This window comes from Bombyx mandarina, chromosome 01 (assembly GCF_030267445.1).
Source record: "Bombyx mandarina strain Sakado chromosome 01, ASM3026744v2".
NCBI lineage: Eukaryota > Metazoa > Arthropoda > Insecta > Lepidoptera > Bombycidae > Bombyx > Bombyx mandarina.
In genome coordinates, this window is record NC_143208.1 from 1,407,309 (window position 1) to 1,428,876 (window position 21,568).

The 21,568-nt window shown below is 35.9% G+C and overlaps 2 protein-coding genes across 2 annotated transcripts in view; one reads left to right on the plus strand and one right to left on the minus strand.

Moving 5' to 3' along the window:
• Positions 1-17,563, plus strand: part of LOC114246909 (solute carrier family 35 member H1) — a 28,198-nt gene extending 10,635 nt beyond the window's left edge. The window contains exons 3-6 of the mRNA XM_028179649.2: positions 5,498-5,750; positions 6,499-6,665; positions 7,880-8,064; positions 10,034-17,563. Of these exons, the coding sequence (XP_028035450.2) occupies positions 5,498-5,750; positions 6,499-6,665; positions 7,880-8,064; positions 10,034-10,157 (729 nt within the window). The 3' untranslated portion in view covers positions 10,158-17,563. The remainder of the gene's footprint in view (positions 1-5,497; positions 5,751-6,498; positions 6,666-7,879; positions 8,065-10,033) is intronic.
• A 1,940-nt stretch (positions 17,564-19,503) lies between these two features.
• On the minus strand, positions 19,504-21,156 carry LOC114245202 (KIF-binding protein). The gene has a single exon (XM_028177282.2). The coding sequence runs from the start codon at positions 21,154-21,156 to the stop codon at positions 19,504-19,506; it is 1,653 nt and encodes a 550-aa protein (XP_028033083.2).
• Positions 21,157-21,568: the final 412 nt, after the last annotated feature.

Below are 21,568 nucleotides of genomic sequence, written 5' to 3' on the forward strand. Positions count from 1 at the left end.
GGGTGGGGCAGCCTTTGTAACTATATTGAGACCTTAGAACTTATATCTCAAGGTGGGGGCACATTTACGTTGTATATGTCCATGGGCTCCAGTAACCACTGAACAACAGGTGAGCTGTGAGCTCGTCCACTCATCTACGCAATAAATACAAAAAAAAACAAAGCATTGGAATCCCGACTCACTGAAAAGATCCGGTGAGAAACTCAGTCGGCCTTAACCATTGCTAAAGGCTGCCAACCGCTACCATTATTCGACACGTTTCCTACATAACAATAATAGTTACAGAACAAACAACAAGGACAAAGTAATTTAACTTGCAAATATAAATGAAACTATTGAAAAACATTTTTGTATTTCACTTAAGTAATTTTTTCATTACACGAACATTAACATTAACACATAAAACTCGCACGTTTATTTCACTTGTATATGTTTAGTTTTAAATAGAACCCGCTTTTATGAATTAAAAAATTAACACCTCTTACTCCTTACATAGATTTCATAATCAGTAACCGCATAACAAAAGTTGAGTTTCTGCACGACATGAAGTGCGATATGATTCGGACATGTCGGGAAAAAATATAAAAACTATGTCAAAAAATAAATAAATAATACAAAAATATGTAAAATAAACTTTAAAACGATAAAACAGCTATGCACACTTTTCTCTTCTGTTTGTCAATCGATAGTCTTTGATAAGCTTTAGCGTTTGTTGTACGTAACATAAAATAAACATTGAAAGGAACCAGTTTTTTTTTTAAATCTCGCTTACAAAATAAAAGGCATTATTTATTAAAATAAAAAGTAATTAATTTAACTCTTGAAGATTCGATGATTCTGCACTAAAGCTCGATAATTGGACGAGCACAAGTCTTAAGAATGCACAAGGAAAAGTTTAAACTATGGATGAGGCCTCTAATGTCAAGAAATATTAAGGACATATTACCTTATCACCAACCAGTATTACAGATTGCTGCCTATAATTGCTGTAGCATTTAGTCAAAATTTACCTACTGGTAACTACGATGCATTAGTGTAGTTAATAGATTAATAATTCTAAATAAATTGAAAGCAGATAACATTTAGAGGTAGCGATTGTTTTTTTTTATTGCTTTTATTTAAGTGGGTGGACGAGCTCACCGCCCACCTGGTGTAAAGTGGTTACTGGAGCCCATGGACATATACAACGTACATGCGCCACCCACCTTGAGATACAAGTTCTAACCGAAACGCATTACTGCTTCACGGCAGAAACAGGCAGGGTGGTGGTACCCACCCGCGCAGACTCACAAGAGGTCCTACCACCAGTAAAAAAATTGGTAGATTCTGCGAAGCACTGCTCTTGCTAGAGCAAGTGTTAGCAAATTCTCTCAGGTTGAGCCCGTGAGCTCACTTACCTGTCTGGGTGTAGCTGGAATAACGTCTTAGGCTACCATAGAATAGGTAGGAAAAAAAGAAAAAAAGAAAAAATCAAATTAGAAACAGCTGCTGCTAAAATCACATGCTGGAATATAACATGACTTTTAGTTTTCTAACTAATGTTCGAATGTGGAAACATCTTACGGTTGTCAGGTCCACAACGATTGGCATTGACGAATGAACAATACTGGCGCTTAAAGAACACGTTCGTGTTAGCTAAATTGTTGTTTTCATGTTAGTTAGTTACTGGTCAATAATTACCGTAATTGTCGAAAACTAAGCTTAAATCCGACAGAAATGTGCCTAAAGGGCTGACTGTTAACCGTGGAATGGAGGAGTGGAGGAGTGGAATGCACGAACATAGTCCTAACAAAAGTGCTCCGTAAAGGTCACGACCCTCAGCATTGAGGAATACGATGCGCGAAGGAGGGGACTAGGTTAACTGTACCAGGGTCACAAAATACTTTGATATTATTGACCATATTGACAGTTTCCAAAATGTATCGGAAGAAATTCTATTGAACTAAAGAAACCCCTGATTAAGTTGTATAATAATCTCGGTCGTGTTTCCTATTTTATAGCAAATACCACATTATCCCCTTGCGAGAGGCTAATTGAACGTCTAGTCAGTATGTTATTCGATATTTTGATATATTTCATGCGTATGTGTTTGGTCACCTATTGTTCTTCCTAATGTGATTCTAATTGACACTCTGACATGCCACGTCTCAATGTAGTTTCCTGTATTCATATACATAATATATGGGTTTAGGTAAAAGGCTTTCAGAGTCTCGGATTTCGCGTGGGCGCCTTTTTTGTAACGCGCGCTCGTGCGAGTAGATCATAGACGTTTTCTACGTCACTCTTCATTATGTATGTTTTTCATTAAATATACATGTTTTGAACGGTTTTCGCGTCAAGTATTTTTTTTTCTTTTTCGTTTTAATCTTCAAAAACATAACTACGGTGCGCTAAAATTATTTTGCATCTTTGAATACACACGAATTACAAATTGAAGCAAAAAAAAGGACTAACAGAGTCACCGATGAGAAACTGAGGAGCTGAGCAACTACTCACCATTAGGTGGTGAGTAGTTGCTCACCGTGTTCATGTCTTCCTACAAGGGCAATAAAAACATAAGAAAAAAATTGTGATTCTAAACTATTAGTTATAATTATTTTTTTCTTCGATTCGTGGACGATCTCACGGCCCACCTGATGTTAAGTGGTTACCGGAGCCCATAGACATCTACAGCGTAAACGCTGCCACCCACCTTGAGACATGAGTTCTAAGGTCTCAGTTCTTACAGTACAACGGCTGTAAACCCTTGCTGCCCACCCTTCAAACCGAAACGCATTACTGCTTCACGGCAGAAATAGGCAGGGTGGTGGTACCTACTCGTGCAGACTCACAAGACTTCCTACCACCAGTAAAGTATTTGTTTGATACGACTAATTTCCTAATTATTTTCATTCACCATTAAAGTTCAGTATGTATAGTGAATTTATATAGGTACCTCGTCGAGGTTTATATTATTTATTTATCCCCCGCCCGTACTTCTGTAGCGCTCATTTTACAGCGAGGCTATATAGCGGTATCGGTTTGATTTAAATATAACCTTCTTGTAAATTCATTGGATTCGTTCGCTAGACCTCATGTATTGCTCGCGTCAAGGTGAATAACGAAGCTTATGCTGTAGCTACTTTGAATGGTAAAGGTAATCCAAAAATAGATATGTTTTCTTTTAATGCAATATAGTTTTCGTTTCGAATGGAAAGTAAATTTTTTATTTTTTATTTTTTTATTGCTTAGCTGGGTGGACGAGCTCACAGCCCATCTGGTATTAAGTGGTTACTGGAGCCCATAGACATCTACAACGTAAATGCGCCACCCACCTCGAGATATAAGTTCTAAGGTCTCAGTTACAACGGCTGACCCACCCTTCGAACCGAAACGCATTACTGCTTTACGGCGGAAATAGGCGGGGTGGTGGTACCTACCCGTGCAGACTCCTAAGAGGTCCTACCACCAGTGATTACGCAAATTATAATTTTGCGGGTTTGATTTTTATTACACGATGTTATTCCTTCACCGTGGAAGTCAATCGTGAACATTAAAATTTGTTGAGTACGTATTTCATTAGCAAAATTGGTACCCGCCTGCGGGATTCGAACACCGGAGCATCGCTTCATACGAATGCACCGGACGTCTTATCCTTTAGGCCACGACGACTTCAAATTGTAAAGAGGCTTAGACGAAACGAATATCAGAAACGTTATTATCCAGCCCTGCCTTATGACCCGGTGCCAAGGGGGCTTTTCGAACTACGCTGTGACTGGTAGCTGAGTTCTCAACCTGAGAGAATGTACTAACAATGGCCATAGCAAGAGCAGTGTTTTGCAGAATCTACCACCATAACGGGATCGTGACCCAATGGACGAATTAGAACTGTGTGTGAGACGTTGATTCCCGGCTTGGTAATTCTGTTTCAGCCGGTTATCTTCGTGACACACACACTGGGTCTGCGCAAACCAATCGAGTAAGGGATGGAGAAGGAACTTGCCCAGCAAGGTATCCTAGGTCCCCGATGTACGTCTAGGATTAAAAAAAATGCATAATACACACCTAGGACTTCCACACGGAGATCCTGGACGCGTGCACTGTTCTAGATTCACTAAGCCTTTTTGTTAATTATAATTGAACTTTACCCGCGGTCATCGAATTCGGTTATGTTTGAATCTTTTAGATTTGTTTGAGTGTTGTTCGGCTGCCCTTTGTAATCGATGCGGTGTGCATGCGATGTAGCTTCGCTCTGTCATTTGATAGATCCGAAAATGGAGATCGATTGGCGTTGTAAAATGTCAAATTTAAAATTTGCCGCGAAAACGACACAAGGACAATATGCTGTTTGTAAAGAAAATGACCCATAAAACGATTAAAAGTGGTGTTAGTTCACCGTACTGTTATTACAAACATCGCAAGTGCTTGCTAATGCAAAAATTTGATTTGTACAGTCTGTTTTTAATATAGACTAGGAAAACACGAAAATTATTCTAAAAATAAAACATTTCCCCCTAATGTTATCTAAGGTATATTTTGAAATTCAGATCAAGTATCAATCAAATTTATTTCAACTTAAATATCATCGAAGCATAGTTGTTTAATGTCGACACGCGATTTCCACTGCAGATTCCAAAAAAGCCTAAGTGAACCGGCGAAACAAGATCAGCGGACTTGTCTTTTTTTACTACAATTCGTTTTTTGTTTTCGTTTTTTTTTTAAATGACCTGCATTACTTTGAGTTCGTCTAGCAGTGACGTGATTGTAATCATATTGCCTTACATAGCATAGCATCGTAGCATTCGATGTTTGGGCGTACAATGTCTTATGATCATTATTTAGGTAACGTCAAATGTATTTGGAAATTCTCAAAATTGACAACATATTTATTATACTTACTATTTAAGTTTTTTGATTGACAATGTGTGCAGTGTTTATATTTTAATGCCTGAAAATAAAGCGTGTATACATATGCCTATAACAGATTAGCGACCCGGTTTGTGAACCTTCATAAGTTGTTATTTTCTTTATTGCGTAGATGACTGAATGTGCGGGACCTCAAAGATATCAACAGAAATGTCCTCATCTGCCGTGAGATGTGAGGTCGATGTTTTAATTTGGCTTTATAACAGTAGTCCCATCTTCGAACCTCACCGCATAACTACTTCACGGCGCAGATCACTGTCAGAATCATGTTAGTCTAACATGTAAATGATTAATTTAGTTTGAAGTTTTACGACTACCGTCCATCTGACGTATATCCGTTTTCGATTCGGCGAGTCCTTGGATTCGGTGTTCAGGCTATGATTTTGTGGGAATTGAGATCTGTACTGTTATAAACAATGGTGGTAGAGCCTATTGTGAGCTCATAAGGATAGATAGGACCCGTACTGTATTTCTGCTATGCGATCAGGTATTCAGATTTGAAGGGAGAGATACATCTGACTGATAACTGATCAGTTAGTCAGACTCAAACTACCGTATTTCTGACCTGGTGTTTTAATATTTTGTCCTACAGTCTTGGTCTCTCGTGGGCATCGTCCTCATGATCGCGGCGGGTCTTATCATGTTTACGTACAAAGCGACCCAGTTCAACATCGAAGGATTCAGTTTCCTACTCCTGGCGTCTTTTGCGGCGGGTCTACGTTGGACCTTCGCTCAACTCCTCATGCAGAAGGCGAAGCTGGGACTCCATAACCCAGTGGATATGGTGTTTCACGTGCAGCCCTGGATGTTTTTAGCCCTGATACCATTTACAGCAATTTTTGAAGGTGAGTCTTCGTTATGTAGTCTTCTCATTAATTGCACAGTTGGAGTTTGTTATTTTTATTGTGTGGGTGGAGGAGCTCACGGCCCATCTAATATTAAGTGGTTACCGGAGCACATATACATTAGCAACGTAAATGCCGCCACCGACCTTGAGAAATGAGTTCTAAGTTTCAGGTTTTACAGTGTAATAGCTACCCCACCCTTCAAACCGAAACGCATTACTGCTTCACGGCAGAAATAGACAGGATGGTGAACTCACAGAACGTTCTACCACGAGTAAAGATTGAAGTATCGACCAAACCTTTGAAAATTGTTTGATATACAATTGACATTAAACTGTCAATTTGTAATAACAAAGCGAAGTCAAAGAAACAAGTATCATGCCATTAAAAACTAAAATTGATTATTACTTTGCGATTAGAATCTGCATGTTGCGTGTGCATACGATGGATACAAAGTAAAAAATATAATTTTATAAAAAAAAAACGCTTGAGACAAAACTTTTAGTACGAAATTCATGTAAAGTATTTCCTGTCCAGGATTCGCGAACTTGACACAACAGATATGAAAAGGTACTCTATAGTGTTGGTCACGGCTCAGTTACGAATTAACGCATGATCGATAATTATACTAATAATTCGCCGAGAATGATATAGATTGAAATGTTAGCCCCAGTACTGATCGAGGGTATAATCGTAATGAATAAATTGTTCTTTATCACCAACCCTTGTAAATGATTGTTATTTTCAGGCCTGGATTGCATCATGTTCCTACTAGGTCTCCCCGACGAGTTGTTACTCCCAACTGTCTTGAAGGTGACCGTTGGAGCGACGATCGCATTCGCAATGGAGATCAGCGAGTTCCTGGTCGTAACCTACACTTCGAGTCTGACGCTGTCCATTGCTGGAATATTCAAGGTCAGGCATATTTATGATGTTTATTTTTCAATGTTTTCATAGGTATCGGGAGTCCGTTGATAGCTACGTGGGTTCCGATGCTCGACTTAGATATTAAATACATTCTGTCCTTTAGATCACAGTGTGGTTCGTGGTAAAAAAAATGAAATAAAAAAGGATTTGAGGGCTGTGGTAAAGGTCACGGGACGAATTAAGGGGGAGGGCGAATAGCGCACTGCTGAAAGCAATTCCAAAGTTTTGCCGTGGAAGAGCAACCGGTTGGCGGTATATCGCGCTATAGACCTGACAGTTCGAAACAAAGGGAAACCTTGTGCAGTTCATAAAATCAAACCCGCAAAAATTATAATTTGCGTAATTACTGGTGGTAAAGCGTCTTGCGAGGGGTAGGTACCATCACCCGGTCTATTTCTGTCATGAAGCAGCAATTAATTTCATTTTGAAGGATGGGGCAGACGTTTTTCTGTAAAAACTGAGCCTTAACTTGGTCGATGGCTAAAAGCTGTAGTAGTGGAATGTCCCGAAGTATTTTATCTCTTTCCTTCACAGGTTAAATCCTATCAATTTGCACGATTGTCTTTCTTTAGTGTCGCTTTTCAATTGACATTTTGCGATCGAGTTTCAAATCACAATAAAATCGCTTCTAGATGTTATTGCCCTATGCTGCATGTCGGATTAGATGCATAAAGTCGAAGTTTCAACCATACAAAGGCTGTCCTTAGTCTTCGAACCGGAACGGATTCCTAACTGGCGGTTAAAATAAAAACATCAGTGGTATCTTGCTGAGCAGGCTTACATCACGCCCTGCAGATAATTATGCCGAATCAATATCGCTATGTGATGCCATTATATGTATATTTGTCAACAGCAGTATATCCATTCAAATCTCATTAGATTATAACACGTCATTACGGATCCTCCCGATCCATTAACGGTGCTTTTAGGTACCACAAGCACCGGTCACCGTCCTCGTCGAACCCGTCACTTGCGACGAAGGGCTCGACGAGCGAATTAACTCACAGACACAGCCCACTGAGTTTCTCGCCGGATCTTCTCAGTGGGTCGCGTTTCCGATCCGGTGGTAGATTCTGCGAAGCACTGCTCTTGCTAGGGCCAGTGTTAGCAACACTCCGGTTCCGGTAGCCTCTCAAGGCTATTAGCATAAGCAGGGAAAAAAAATTCGATTATGAATGTCTTGTTTTTCTGTACGTTTTCAGGAGATGTGCATACTGGTCTTAGCGGTGAAGGTGAGCGGCGATCAGCTCAGCCTCATAAACGTGGTCGGTCTTGCGGTGTGTCTACTCGGGATCATTGGCCACATCGTCCATAAGATGTTGATCATTAAAGCCGTCGAGAGTGCCGTTGTTGTCGAAGTCGATAACTTCGAGGCTGTCAAGAACAGGTCAGCGTTGAGATTTTACTTAGATGATATTCAGATTACCACAATTTTTTTTGTGTACGTAATTGAAGATAAGGTCATCTAGGTAAAATATATCCTTGAAAACGTACATTGTTATAACGCCTATCTTCAGCCTTCTTCTTACCCTTCATTTGTAATATCCAATCAGGCAACTATAAGCATCCAAGCAGTAACTATACCTAGTCAGGTCAGAAATTCTGTCACATGTTTAATGTAAAATAATTAAAACAAGTTTATTCATTATGTAACCATTCATATACCAAAATGAACTTAACAAAACATAGATTCTTATGACACTAAAGTTTATTTAAAATGACCTCCGTGATTTTGAATACAGGCCTTCAATCTGCGCGGCCAGTCGTCTATCGCAGCACGAACGAGGTCCATGTCAATATCGGCGGCTGCCTTAATCAAGAATGTCTTGAGTGACTCCAAATTGGGATGAGGCTTTGAGCACGCCTTTTCCTCCAAGTGTTGCCATATCTTGTAATCTAACGGATTCAAATCTGGACTGGAGGAGGGCCAGTCTTCGTGCCGGATGAAGTCGATTACACGCGCCGCCAGCCAGTCTTGTGTGCTCTTCGCTCTATGAGCTGGCGCCGAATCTTGTTGGAATACCCAGTGCCTGTTATTGAACATGGTATGAGAAACAGGTTCCACAAGGTTCGTCAGGACTGTATTTTGATACACAACTGCATTCGTTTTTACACTTTTCTCACAAAAATGTACCTCTGTTAAGCCCCAATAGGAAACTCCCAACCATACCATGAGCGAGGATGGAAAATGACCTCGTTGGACACGCGGAATACGGTTGCTCGCTTTTTCACTACTGTGTGCGTACACCTTATCATTTTGTTTGTTGTAGCTCTCTTCTACGGTAAAAATTTTTTGATCCGAAAAAAGAATTTCCCGATATTTTTTTCCCGCGTACCGCTTCAACAAAGCGCGGCATCTCTTCAGTCTCAGGTCCATTAGACGAGCATTCAAACGATGTCCTGTTTTTCTTCGATATGCCTGAAGCCCTAAGTCTTCTTTTGACACCCTTTTCACCGTGGTTCTGCTTAACCCCATCTGAAGGGCCAACAGTTTCTGCTTACGTTTGGGATTTCTTTGAATTCGCGCCTTCACAGCTTTTATCACTGCTGGAGTCCTAACAGACCGAGGGCGACCACTTCTTGACCTGTCATCTACACTAGAGTCTTCATTGTATCGTTTGATGGTACGATAAACAATCTTTTGGTTATATTCAAATTTTTCAGTATGTTAAAAGTTTGAATTAGCGCGTAACCGCAACGATGCAACGCAATAACTGCAACACGGTCTTCTTTAAGCGTCCACTCCATATTTAAAAATGAGTAAAATTCTAAAAGTATACATTTTTATTTTCATGAACAATTCGAAATTCGAATTCAATAAACTTTTTTGTGGCCAGCATTCTAAAAGAAAAGTTTTTACTGTGTGACAATACTTATGACCTGACTTGTTATATATGTCAATTAAATCATTAGATAACTGTTTTGATACACAATTTAAACATTAAATTCTAATTTTATTATTTACGTCAAGATAAAGGCCTTATCACAACACCCTATTTCATATGTGGTTCAACGTTTTATATTAGTCGAGGATCTCTGCCAAACTCGTTTATTTTAGACTCAAATGCCGTCACACTTAATTTAATTCTCTTTAACCGCGTTTCCTATTTATTGATGTCTTGTATATCAAAGCCAATTATAGTTTAATCGACAAATATATTTTTAAGATTCCGAGCGACGGAAATCAATTTTATATACACTTTAATAAGGTCGATTTTGAGAATTGTACGATGATTTGAAATATTCGCAGAATTGTGGATATTCATTGTATTACTGGTTTCGAATAAATTAAATTAATTGAGCTTAAGAGTGTTGCCTGTAATAAAAATGTATTATTTAAATTGTGTTTACTTCAGGTCCCCGAATAAAGACGAAACAGATGAACCTCTACTGACGGAGAAGAGTTGGCTAAGCGAAGACAGCGACGTAGACGCTAACGTGGTGCTGTACGAAGTATTGCAGAGACGCGACGGACATTAACATTTGAATGCATTGAAGCGACACAACATCGAGGCAACTCTATACTACACAACTATATACACTATAAAGAATACCAGCCCGATTGTGTATAAGAATCGCGAACACATTAATACCTCCTGTCGTGAATATTTTCAAGAAAATTAATAGCGAATCGTTAGCACAATACACACAGATTCTATTTAATGTATAATTTTTACTTATATAAAACTCATACGTACATAAATGTACACGTTTATATTTTAAATACGAGTGCTGACGATGTTGTGTAGTTTTAGTCGGAAAATGTTTTAAAGCTAGCAACACCGGCATTGTAACGTCTATGGAACGCGCGACGGCTATAGTCCGAATCGAGTGAGCCGCTCGCCCGTATGAGTACGTAAGCTAAGAACGCTGTATACGATGTTTTGTCTCATTCACGCTTGCGGCATTCGCACGCGGGTAACACGAATAGAAAATGCACCGTAGGATAGCATACTAATGATCTGTCAAAGCAGATACAAAGAGACAAAACCTCACCAGTGTTCAATGTTTTCCATTTATAAAATATAATCTTATATTCTATAACGCATAGTGATAAATATATTTTTATAATATTATTAATAGTAAGCGTTCTAATAATCAATTTTCATATTACGAAAGACTAGTCCACATATAGAGAATTGTATAAATAACTGCTTTAGAACAGTTAAAATTTTATTTATCTACTTACATAAAATATGTATATACAAAAAAAAGACGCGCGATTTTTGTCAAACGTAGATGCAATCGGTATATTTATATCATTTTATTTTTAAAAGACTTTTATTATTTTTGTTGTTTGGCGTTATGCAAATATTGCATTTTATTAGATTATAAGTTGACTTATAGTTTTGTTATCGTTTAGTTTATACCTGTTACTAATAACATTCCAAATAAAATGAGTATAAAAATAATAATAATTAACACCATTGTAGTTTACAAACGTGAAAATGGTTTTCGATAATAGCAACACCATTATCCATACATAATTCCATAATGTACAGTAACAATATAAAACCATATTTTTTTTACCAAAATGCAGTCTTGACACGAGGGATTTTATGTTTGACTTTTGAAAGGTTTGAATAGTCTTTATTCCAAGGCAATAGGGGCGTTCATCTTACACCTCGAGGTGGGCGTGCCGTGTGTAGGATACCGCTTTTTTTTTTTTGAGTTTACGTTTTGTACCATAACTGGCAGCTCGGTGATACCAGCTCTCAGCACGTCTGATGTCCAGTTATTTTTTTCCATTTTTTTTCTAGTAGCCTAAGGGGCTATACCAGCTACGCCCGGACGGGTTGGTGAGCTCATGGGCTCAAGCTGAGAGACCTTAGCAAGAGCAGTACTTCGCAGAATCTACCACCGGATCGGAAACGCGACCCCCTGAGAAGATCCGGCGAGAAACTCAGTGGGCTGTGTCTATGGGTTAGAATGATTGCCGCCGTCCGCCTCAAGACGTGAGGTATAAGTGTAAAGTACATTGCAATCAGGCCGCTAGTATGAATGTTTTGTGGCAGTAATGATTGTCTTAATTTCGATTAAAATTCTACGAATTATCTCCCGTTTTTTTTGTTGTTGTAGTGTATAGTTTTCGGACAATAAATCGTAATAGTATAGTTTTATTTTTTTCTCCTACCTACGCTGAAAGTTCGGTTTTCGGTTTCGGTCTACGTCTGCTCTCACGCACCTAAAATTCTCCGCCATTGTTGTGCTCGGGTAATTTGCAATATTGTGTTTAGTGTAAAAGTGAAATAAACAAAAGGTAATTAAATTTAATAGTGAAGTATTAAACAAAGATGAGTTCATCAGACAGTTCTTATTCAATTAGTAGTTAGTAGTTTATTTGAAAATAAAAAAAAACAGTTAAATAGTTTTTTTATGAGCATGGAGAAATGTCCTACTTTCCTCCCTTGGTGCACAATGTACTAATGTCTACGACTCTGGAAATCCGAAGAAGTTACTTAATGAGTTATATACATAGATATATGTTAGAGGAAATCTGTTCGCCAGTTCTCAATTATTATTTTTTTGTTTTCGCGATGTACAGACGAGTACACGGCCCACCTGATGGTGAGCGGTTGTTGTTGCTCATGGACGTCAGCAAGCATAATCAAGCTTACCGCCAGGAATCCAGAAAAGCTGCCAACTATGTTGTTTTTTTATGTATATATTTTGTTACTGAAGCGTGAATTTCTACATCCTATTGTATAGATTTAATTAATTTATTAGATATTTTTAACGATAATAAGTGCCGATTCTCACTTTGTGTTAAGCAAGTATACGTTTAAAATTCGATGAAATTACTATTAAAGTAGGTACCTACCTACAAGTATGACGAAATGAAATTATCTTAATATATTAATTTACAAATCGTAAAATGTTTTTAATCTATATTTCACAAGAATATACAGTTGAGTAATAATAATATATTATAAATAATAATTATTTACAGTCATAATCTGTATCGTACAGTGTTCAATGTTTCACTTTTAGTCGCTTGTGCTATAGTGTTAAACTTTAGTACTCGTGTGCTCACTTGCTGTGCTCACAAGACCTGTTCAAATAAAATTAAGTAAAGTGCATTTTTATTATAGCCATTGTGTAACGTGATGCGAATCGAACGTATATTCCTGTAGTCTAACAACATTCCCGAATTTAAAGCTTCATGTGAAGTTGTTAAGCGAGAAGGAAGCAATCAATTGAATATAAAATTTCGAAAAGGGCCCATCTCTGAAAATGTAAAATGTTCAGGAAATGAAAAAAAAACTGATTATTTTCTAAAGCAGTGTACAATTTAAAATATTAACTTTTTAGATATTTTTTAGTGTTTATTAGCAATTGAAAATTAATGGAATTATTATAAAATGGGTGTAGGTAAGCATTTAAACTACATGTATATGAAAAAACGTATTTAACAAAATATGCGACATGTGCCCTTTCCGAAATTGCATATTCAATTAAAATGATTGCTAAATAACGTGCTATAAAATACCTTATGTAGGGATTCCAAGATTTTTTTGCAATATTTAATGGCTATAAAGGTGAGAAACATTTAGAAGTATGAAATCAGTGTGTGTATTCAAATGTCATTTGTTACTGATATAATGCTTTTGAAGCGCACTGTGTCCCTCTCGCATAACAACCTTATCCGAAACTAAAACTTTAAATTCGAAAATAGTTCCTAAATAACCGTGCCCAGTGAATTTATTATGTATATAATATTGTTCTAAAGTTTCTTTTTTTCTTTTTTAATTTAAATAAAACATTCCTTTGTTGTAAACTCAAGTGTGAGTTAGTTTTGTGTGGTTGATGTTATGTCGAATGTTGTCAATAATAATATAAACGGCCGTTTCAGAACGGAGTTCGTTGTGAATTGTTAGCAATTGTTTAGATACATTTCATGCGAAATCGATTATAAAATTGAAATTAATAATATTATCATCACAACACAGTATAGTGGTGGATGGTAATTATTTTAATTTAAATCTGCTGTTTGTTATAATCGTTTTACAATTCCCGAAACTGTGCAATATATCGTTTTTTCGCATTAAAAGTGTACAATTTTCTAAAATATTCGAAATTGAGTTAATATGCGGAATCATTTGGTATCACCAGTATTTCTCTTATATACTGTCAAAAGAGCATAATTTAGTTTTTTTTTTTTTTTTAGTTTACCTATTTTTTGACTACTATTAACAAAATTAATACATAATTTTATCATACTTTAAAAGACAGATAATGTAACTGGTAAAAAAAAATGTTGCAAAGATGATTAATATTAAAAATATCACATGTTAAACCTTTAAAACATTCACCTATAAAATTAGTAAGTTTTGAGATTATACAGTTTTAATGCGAGAAGGCGAATTATGTGGGCACTGACTTAAGCCAAAAGAATCCTAACAGTAAAATTTTCGAATAAAACGCTAACGTGTTCCAATATAAAAAAAAAATCGAACGAGTGCATGAAAATTTAAACAGTCGTGCTGTCTCAGAGAAGGTTTTCGTTACAGTATTATCACCGAACGCAAGATGGCGTCACATATATTTTTTTTTAAATAATTCAAAATTTTTTTTCATTTAGAGTCACGGCTTACATTACACTCAGTCTAATACGAATGAATATGTCACCGATCCGTCTTTAGCCTAACGATTTGGAGTCACTGGAAAATATCTAATAAGGTATGCAACTATAGGCCTAATGGCTTGTTGTTAGGGTACATGATCCCGAAACTGGCCCTTTACTGCGATTCTTAGGTTCAAGCGTCTCATTTCCACTAACGAAGACCGGTTGAAAGAAAAAAATATTTAAAAAAATATAGACGGAATCCTAATGGACGGATCCTAATGGAATTTATTTTACACAGTCTATTGACTGAAATTGAATGTTGTACTTATATCCGGCATGACAAGACATCTCGGTTGAAAATAAAAAAAAAATTTAACCATTGAAACATTTACAAATTATTATTTTTTAAGTTCTCTTTAGGTTGTGATCTTTGTTGTATTTTATTTTTATTTTTATTATAAATATGAATTGAATTAAAGTCTTCACCGTACAACGATAGAAACTATTAAACGTCACTTAATTTACTATAAAAAATTGTTTAGTTTTTTTTTTCTACCTTAATGCCCAAACAAGCGTAATCATATAGATATATTACAAATAATCATTAGTAGCATGTAACTACGTAATTTATGATAATATGATTATGATAATATATATAATGTTTATATAATTACGATAATAGATTTTCGTGCACTTGTAGTAACAGCAGATAAAACTTGTATTTAGTATGCTTTTATGCGATATGATTACTGATTTTGAATCTTATTTGGCATGAAGATTGTTTTTTTTTTTCATGAATAAAAATACAGTTATGGCATATGAATGGAGTAAACTATTCTCATGAATTCATAATTAAAAATAAAAAACAATGTCTGCACTTAGTATAGTATAATACAATTTGTGTCCAATAGAATATTTCAAGATTTCTAATCACCTCCAGTTTGGCGATATTGAAATATGTATAAATATTGTAGGTAGCGGTAGGCAGTGGCTTGGAGCGGTAGGCAGTGGCTTGGCTCTGCCCCTGGCATTGCTGAAGTCCATGGGCGACGGTAACCACTTACCATCAGGTGGGCCATATGCTAGTCTGCCTACAGAGGCAATAAAAAAAAAAAATGTCCTGCCTCTATTGGTAAAAAATAGCAGTAATGAAATGCTGATAAGATCCCTTATCCAATGTATTGATAGTTTTAAAATTATGCCTTCAAAGTCATAACGTTTTAGACATGCTTAATGTGACATACAAACATTAAGACATTTTTTGTGGCTTTGCCAAGTTTATATTCAAATCGCATCCGTTTTGTATGATACTACGCGTGACTCCGCGATTACTCACAAGAGGTCGCTAGTTCGAAATTTTATCGGTGTCTCAAATGCTTTCAGCTCTTCTGAAACTCACGTACGTAATGCGAAGGATTTCTTTCCTAATGGCGGTGTCAGAGGTACCGCCAGCACCCTGTCTAATGGTAGTCTTCTCATTGAAATCGGCATCGATGAAAATATCGAATATTTCGGCTCCGATTTTAACGAGTGACTTTTGCATAATATTATAATAATGTAATACTAATTAGCTAATACATACGCACAATACTTATAAGTCTTATCACGTAATATATTCAAAGGGAAATAAATGTATTTTTTGACATTAACCTTCATCACACGTTTTTACATAAATAATGTATCTATCTAAAAAGATAACATAAGACAAAATGTACATATTATATTATTAGAGATTCGTATTTTATGAAATGTTATTGAAATTCGTAATAAATTGATATGTTCAGCATGAAACTAAAAGGATATTTGATTAAATTTTTAACCAAGTAATTATTACGTATTTTTCAATTATATTAAAGTTAGTCAGAAGCCCATTACAACGGTATAATACAGTTTAATGGCCCTTAAATTAAATTAAATATATATAAAAAAAAAACACATTTTCTAATTTAGATTAAAGTCTTGTTTTCTCAGTCAACTTTTATATTTAAATAATTTAGATTTCGGATCCACTTTCATTAAAATGTTTTTTAATCATTGTTTTGACAATTGCTAGAAGGACTATTATTATCAACACAGAATACAGTTAATTATGTTTCAAATGTGGTAGGAATCTACTAGTCAATCAGCACGTGTAGACAATATCGTCTTATTTTTGGCGTGAACTATTCGCGCGTTCTTGCACAGCAGGCCGGTCAATGACCTAGGTACATTCTTTGGACATAATATTTATCGGAGGGCGACAAACTTGGAAACAAAAAGATAAATAATTAATTGTGTATTTTTTTAATTGGAGCAAAATTCTCGCTACGGTTTGTTCAAATTACAATAATCTAATAAAATAAAGTCGAGATAAAATATATTTTTTAAATAGTCCCAATTAAAATGTCGAATCTTAATTCGTTGAAAAACATATGAGATTATAAGTTAATCTCAGTGCATAGTTGTATCCTCAATGCGTTTTATAAATAAATATATTGTTTATTTAATATCGGAATCTCTGGTCGAGTTTGATACCTAAAATCTCCTTAATCAATGTTATATTAAGATAATGGTTATCGTCTTTCGCCTACCGCAAAACGTGTAGGTAATGCATGTAAGGTATCAAGGTGCTTTCAAATCTGCATCGACAATGTTTGATCTATACTAATATTATAAAGAGGAAAGATTTGTTTGTTTGTTTGTTTCGAATAGGCTCCGAAACTACTGGACCGATTTGAAAAAATCTTTTTCCATTAGAAGCCGACATTGTCCCTGATGAACATAGGCTACTTTTTTTAAATTTTATTTTATTTTATTTTTTTGGTTTCATGTGTGTTTTAATGTTTCCGAAGCGAAGCGAGGGCGGGTCGCTAGTTTATTATATTTTTTGCCTTTCAACGTCCGCGCTAATTAATATTTCACTAAACGATCGTGGTATCAGTTTTTGAAACTAACTTTTGTATTTTCATTATTTTATCAAATAAATATTCTAAGCTTCTGATTTTTTTTTATATCTTATCACAAAGATAAATAGCGTTGTATTTTTTTTAATTTTGTTGTATGGTAGCAATGTAGTAACCAAAGACAAAAATGTTCTGTTAGTTCGCCGAGCTCTTAGTGGATTGTATATTTTTGTGGTGCTTAAGAATGATTTGAATAAAGCAATTATGTAACAATTTAAAAAAAAAACACGCTACATCTATGTAGCATTATGAAGGAATTTATTTAGTTGAAAAATTACAAGCTGTGTGAAATTTAGTCATTGTAGTATTAATTTACATTTACATTTGAATATTAAATTCAGTTAATTGATATAAATAAAGTGTATTTTATATTCTGCTGATTGTTTATTTCATTTTTCTTTTAAGATTTTCATGTTTGTGGTGAACCTTCAGTTGCATACAATTGTAGGTGTTTTAATTTTTTTTATTGCTTAGATTGCTGGACGAGCTCACAGCCCACTTGGTGTAAAGTGGTTACTGGAGCCCGTCAACATTTACAACGTAAATGGCGCCACCCACCTTGAGATATAAGTTCTAAGATCTCAGTATACTTACAGTTACAGTTGAATACATAAATTTATTATCGAATAATGAAACTTCAATTGAAATTTGAACCTGTGTGTTATTATTATGCGTGGTGGTCTATCATAATATAATCAAGGCACAAAAATATTGAATATTGTCCCAAAAAATAATATCAGAGGAACGCAGATTATATGCAGTAAAAACATTTTTTTTTTGCTTAGATGAGTGTTGCGATGAGTTCACAGTCCACCTGGTGTTAGCTGTAACTGGAGCCCATAGACATCTACAACGAAAATGCGCCACCCACCTTGATATGTAAGTTCTGAGGTCTCAGTATAGTTACAAGCTAAACGCATATTTCATTCTATACATACGTTAGTGATTGTATTTTTTAATTTAAAACGCGTCTCATACTACGAATAAATTCCGTTTTTAGATTGGCTTGTAACGAACGAATGGCAACCAAAAAAATTGTTTTGTCTTACTAGAACCTTGCGTTGGATGAAATATGTATAATGAAATTTCTCTTGCAATAGGGAATGCCGTGTATAAGAGAAAATACATCTTCACCATTTAAATATATTTTAAATTGTATATGGAAAAAAAACTAAAATCTTTTAGTAAAAATAAACTACTTAAAATATATTTTATATGTTACTGCCATCTACAGGAGCAGTGAGGAGCTAATAACAAGCCATCTAGTGGCCGACGTCCGTAAACAGAATGTGTATAAGAGAAAGTAGCTCGCTTTTTCTCTCTCTTCAAGATCGAGTGGTTCGCGAGACGTTCTATTTTCTCAATCTCGCTCGTCCTAAATTGTATCTTTTCTCTTTAGCCGTAACGAATCTGTCGCGTGTTTTGTTTTACTCTCAACGCGCCAAAAAGGTTTCACCTCAAAAACGCTTGTAATTAAACATGATGAAATTACAGCTTTAACTTGGAGACGACCTGATAGTTACACTGGAACTTTATCGTATAAATACCACCAGCGTTGGGGTCGAAGTATTAACGAAATTCACGGAATAACAAACGGGATAAGAGAACTAGGATAGATAGCGTCCTATTTTAAAATATATAAAAAGTATCCACATACTAAACCTAAGAAGAAGCTATAGATCGATATGTGTATCGTCGCTGTCTATAATATTTAGGTTTCAATTGCGCTCGAAAGTCAAATCAAAGAAGTCGTTATTGTTTTGCGGCTGAAATTGTTAGCGCGGCAGTGGCAAGCCGTTCGTGCCATTTTTTAAACAGCCAAACATAATTTCGAAATAAAATGAACTGGTTTATAAAGCATCCTAACATTTTAAACGATTATCAGTGAAATATGATTAAACTACTTTTTTAAGTTTCTAAGACTATTTCGTCGAGAACAACTTCTTCAAAGCTTTGACTAAACAAATTACCCTTTGCGGCTTACAATAACGTTACAGCTTTGCAAAAGACCTGTCGACTTTGTTGCGAATGGCTTGCGGCGAGCACAATATTAAGTTTTACACAGGGAAAAAAACATATTTTATCCAATAAATTAAACAGAAAAGATTTTTATTCTCATCTTTATTTTTAATCTGTTTGTATTGTAAGCTAATAGTTAAAGAGCCTTCTTTGTATTTGAAAATATTTATTAGAATTTCAGTTTAATATCCTCTCTCATCAACAATGATTTTAATTTATTTGGGTGTCTTTTCAATTTAATATTATTTAGAATTTCACAGTTATTGAGTAGGTAAATCTTTGATTTTGCTAGTTGTTTTCAGTTTTTCAGTATTCCAGTTCCAAAACTAAGCTGCGAAGGCGTCTTAAGTCCCAAATGTCCGCTCAGGCGGTACAGCTTTTCGTTCAAAGAAGTGGTAGCTTCCATCTTACGCAGAAACACATTCTTGCATGATGTATTGAGAGTTTTCTCTGTAATCGTTTTAGTTGAATCGGAATCTAAAGAGTTAATGATCGAATCTGCATCGTTGTCAAGGTTGAATATGTTCGTTTGTGACTCCTGCCGCCAAAGCTTCTGCAAGTTCAAAGCCATCAACTCTAACTGAACTTGTGATAGTTCTCTGATGACATCTATCTGAACCGACATCATGTTGTCGCAGGTCTTTAACAAAGAATTCAGGTTTTCTAAAACGTCAGCGCGGCGCTTCTGTATGCTGTATTGGTTGTCTATGTTCCTCTCGAAGAAAGCAAGGTGCTCATACAACTCAGCGAGCTGTAGAGAACACGATATGTATTGAGCCGAATGGTGTTCAAAGTCGTAGTAATGTTTAGCTCGCATGAGCCATTTGTGTGTAAAAGCAAAAAGTTTTCTAGCATCTTCTGCTGTACATACCAAACCTAAAGGTACTTTGCTTTCCATTTCTATCAAATCTAATGAAGGAAAGCTGAAAAGTTTTTCGGGAGTACAGTCTCCTTTTGATTTTTCAGCTCCTAAATCCTTTAAGTTTTCTTCTTGAATTTTAGTGTCATGATTATCGTCAGCCATTTCCACAGTCTTCCATAAGTCAGTTCTGCAAGACGGCTCTGAGAAATATTTGTTCAAGATCTTCTTTTTGGATAGCTTGAACAGTGTGAGCCCGTACTTGACCCAATGGTGACTCAATTCTAAAAAGTGAATTTCGAAATCTGCCTTTTGGAGTACAAATTCCTCTGGCATCAATTTGCAGTTGTCGTGACACGTCCTCAGCACGTGGTACGCAGCACAGAGATGGTGTCGAGCGTTACCCATTTGATTAAGGTATGTAAAATAGTTACCTAAGCGTGCTGTCTTCAAAGCCCAGTCCTGAGGCGTTCCTTCTTTCATTTCCAGCTGCCTTCGTAGAGCGGTATGATTGTAAAGTACATATTTTTCAGGACAATTCAATTTGTTATACAAAAATGCTTGCATCTGGACGTTGTTTGTAATGACTTTGTCAATTTTTTCTGGGTTCACACGTTTGATGTTAGCGATCGATTCTGTGGTGAATAAGTCTTCTGCGTCTAAAAACTTATCGGTTTGTGATTTTCCTATTTTTTCATAGAGTTCCTCCATGCTTTTCAGAATGTTTGAAGCCTGAGTGAACTGATCAAGCTGTATAAGATAATAACAAAGAAGATTTTGAACTTTCAATAAAATAAATAGACATTCTTCTCGGATTGCGTATGGTTTTAATTTGTCGAACGCAACTTGAAGGATATTCTTTTTTTCTACGAGAGAGCAAGGCATAGTTTTGGCGGAAAGAAGAGATAAATAGGCGTCCATTGCAAGAGATCTCACATACTGGTCGTGATTCTCCTTACCCAAAGCTATCAGTTCCATGCCCAGGGTGCGCATGTCTTTCTTGAGACTTTGAAGGCGTTCCATTGAACTCTTATTCTTGATTACGTTCCTCACATTTTCGAACGTAGTTGTAATTCGATCTAATGTTTCCATAACTGATTTAAAACACTTTAAATTTATTTTCTAATTATCTGAATATAACAATGACTATAAAGAATTTTTATTCCGAATTGTCAGTTGTAGAAAATTGTTTTCTTGTCATTATAGACAAAAAAAGATTTTTTACCATTATTCTTTTTAATTAAATACTTCTTTATATAATAAACTAGCGACCCGTCCTCGCTTCGCTTCGTGGACTATAATTTAGTATTGTTTTTATTGAATTTTCTTATATACAAATCTGATAGGATATTGTATAGTGAATCGTTTGTAGTACCTCCATGACTCTATGGCTCTATGACTCCATGGGTCTACCACGTGGCTCTCTAAATTGTGAGCACTGCCGTTTCCCTTTTTTTCTTGACTAAAATTTTTCTTGAATAGCTTTTGTTACTCCATATAGCGT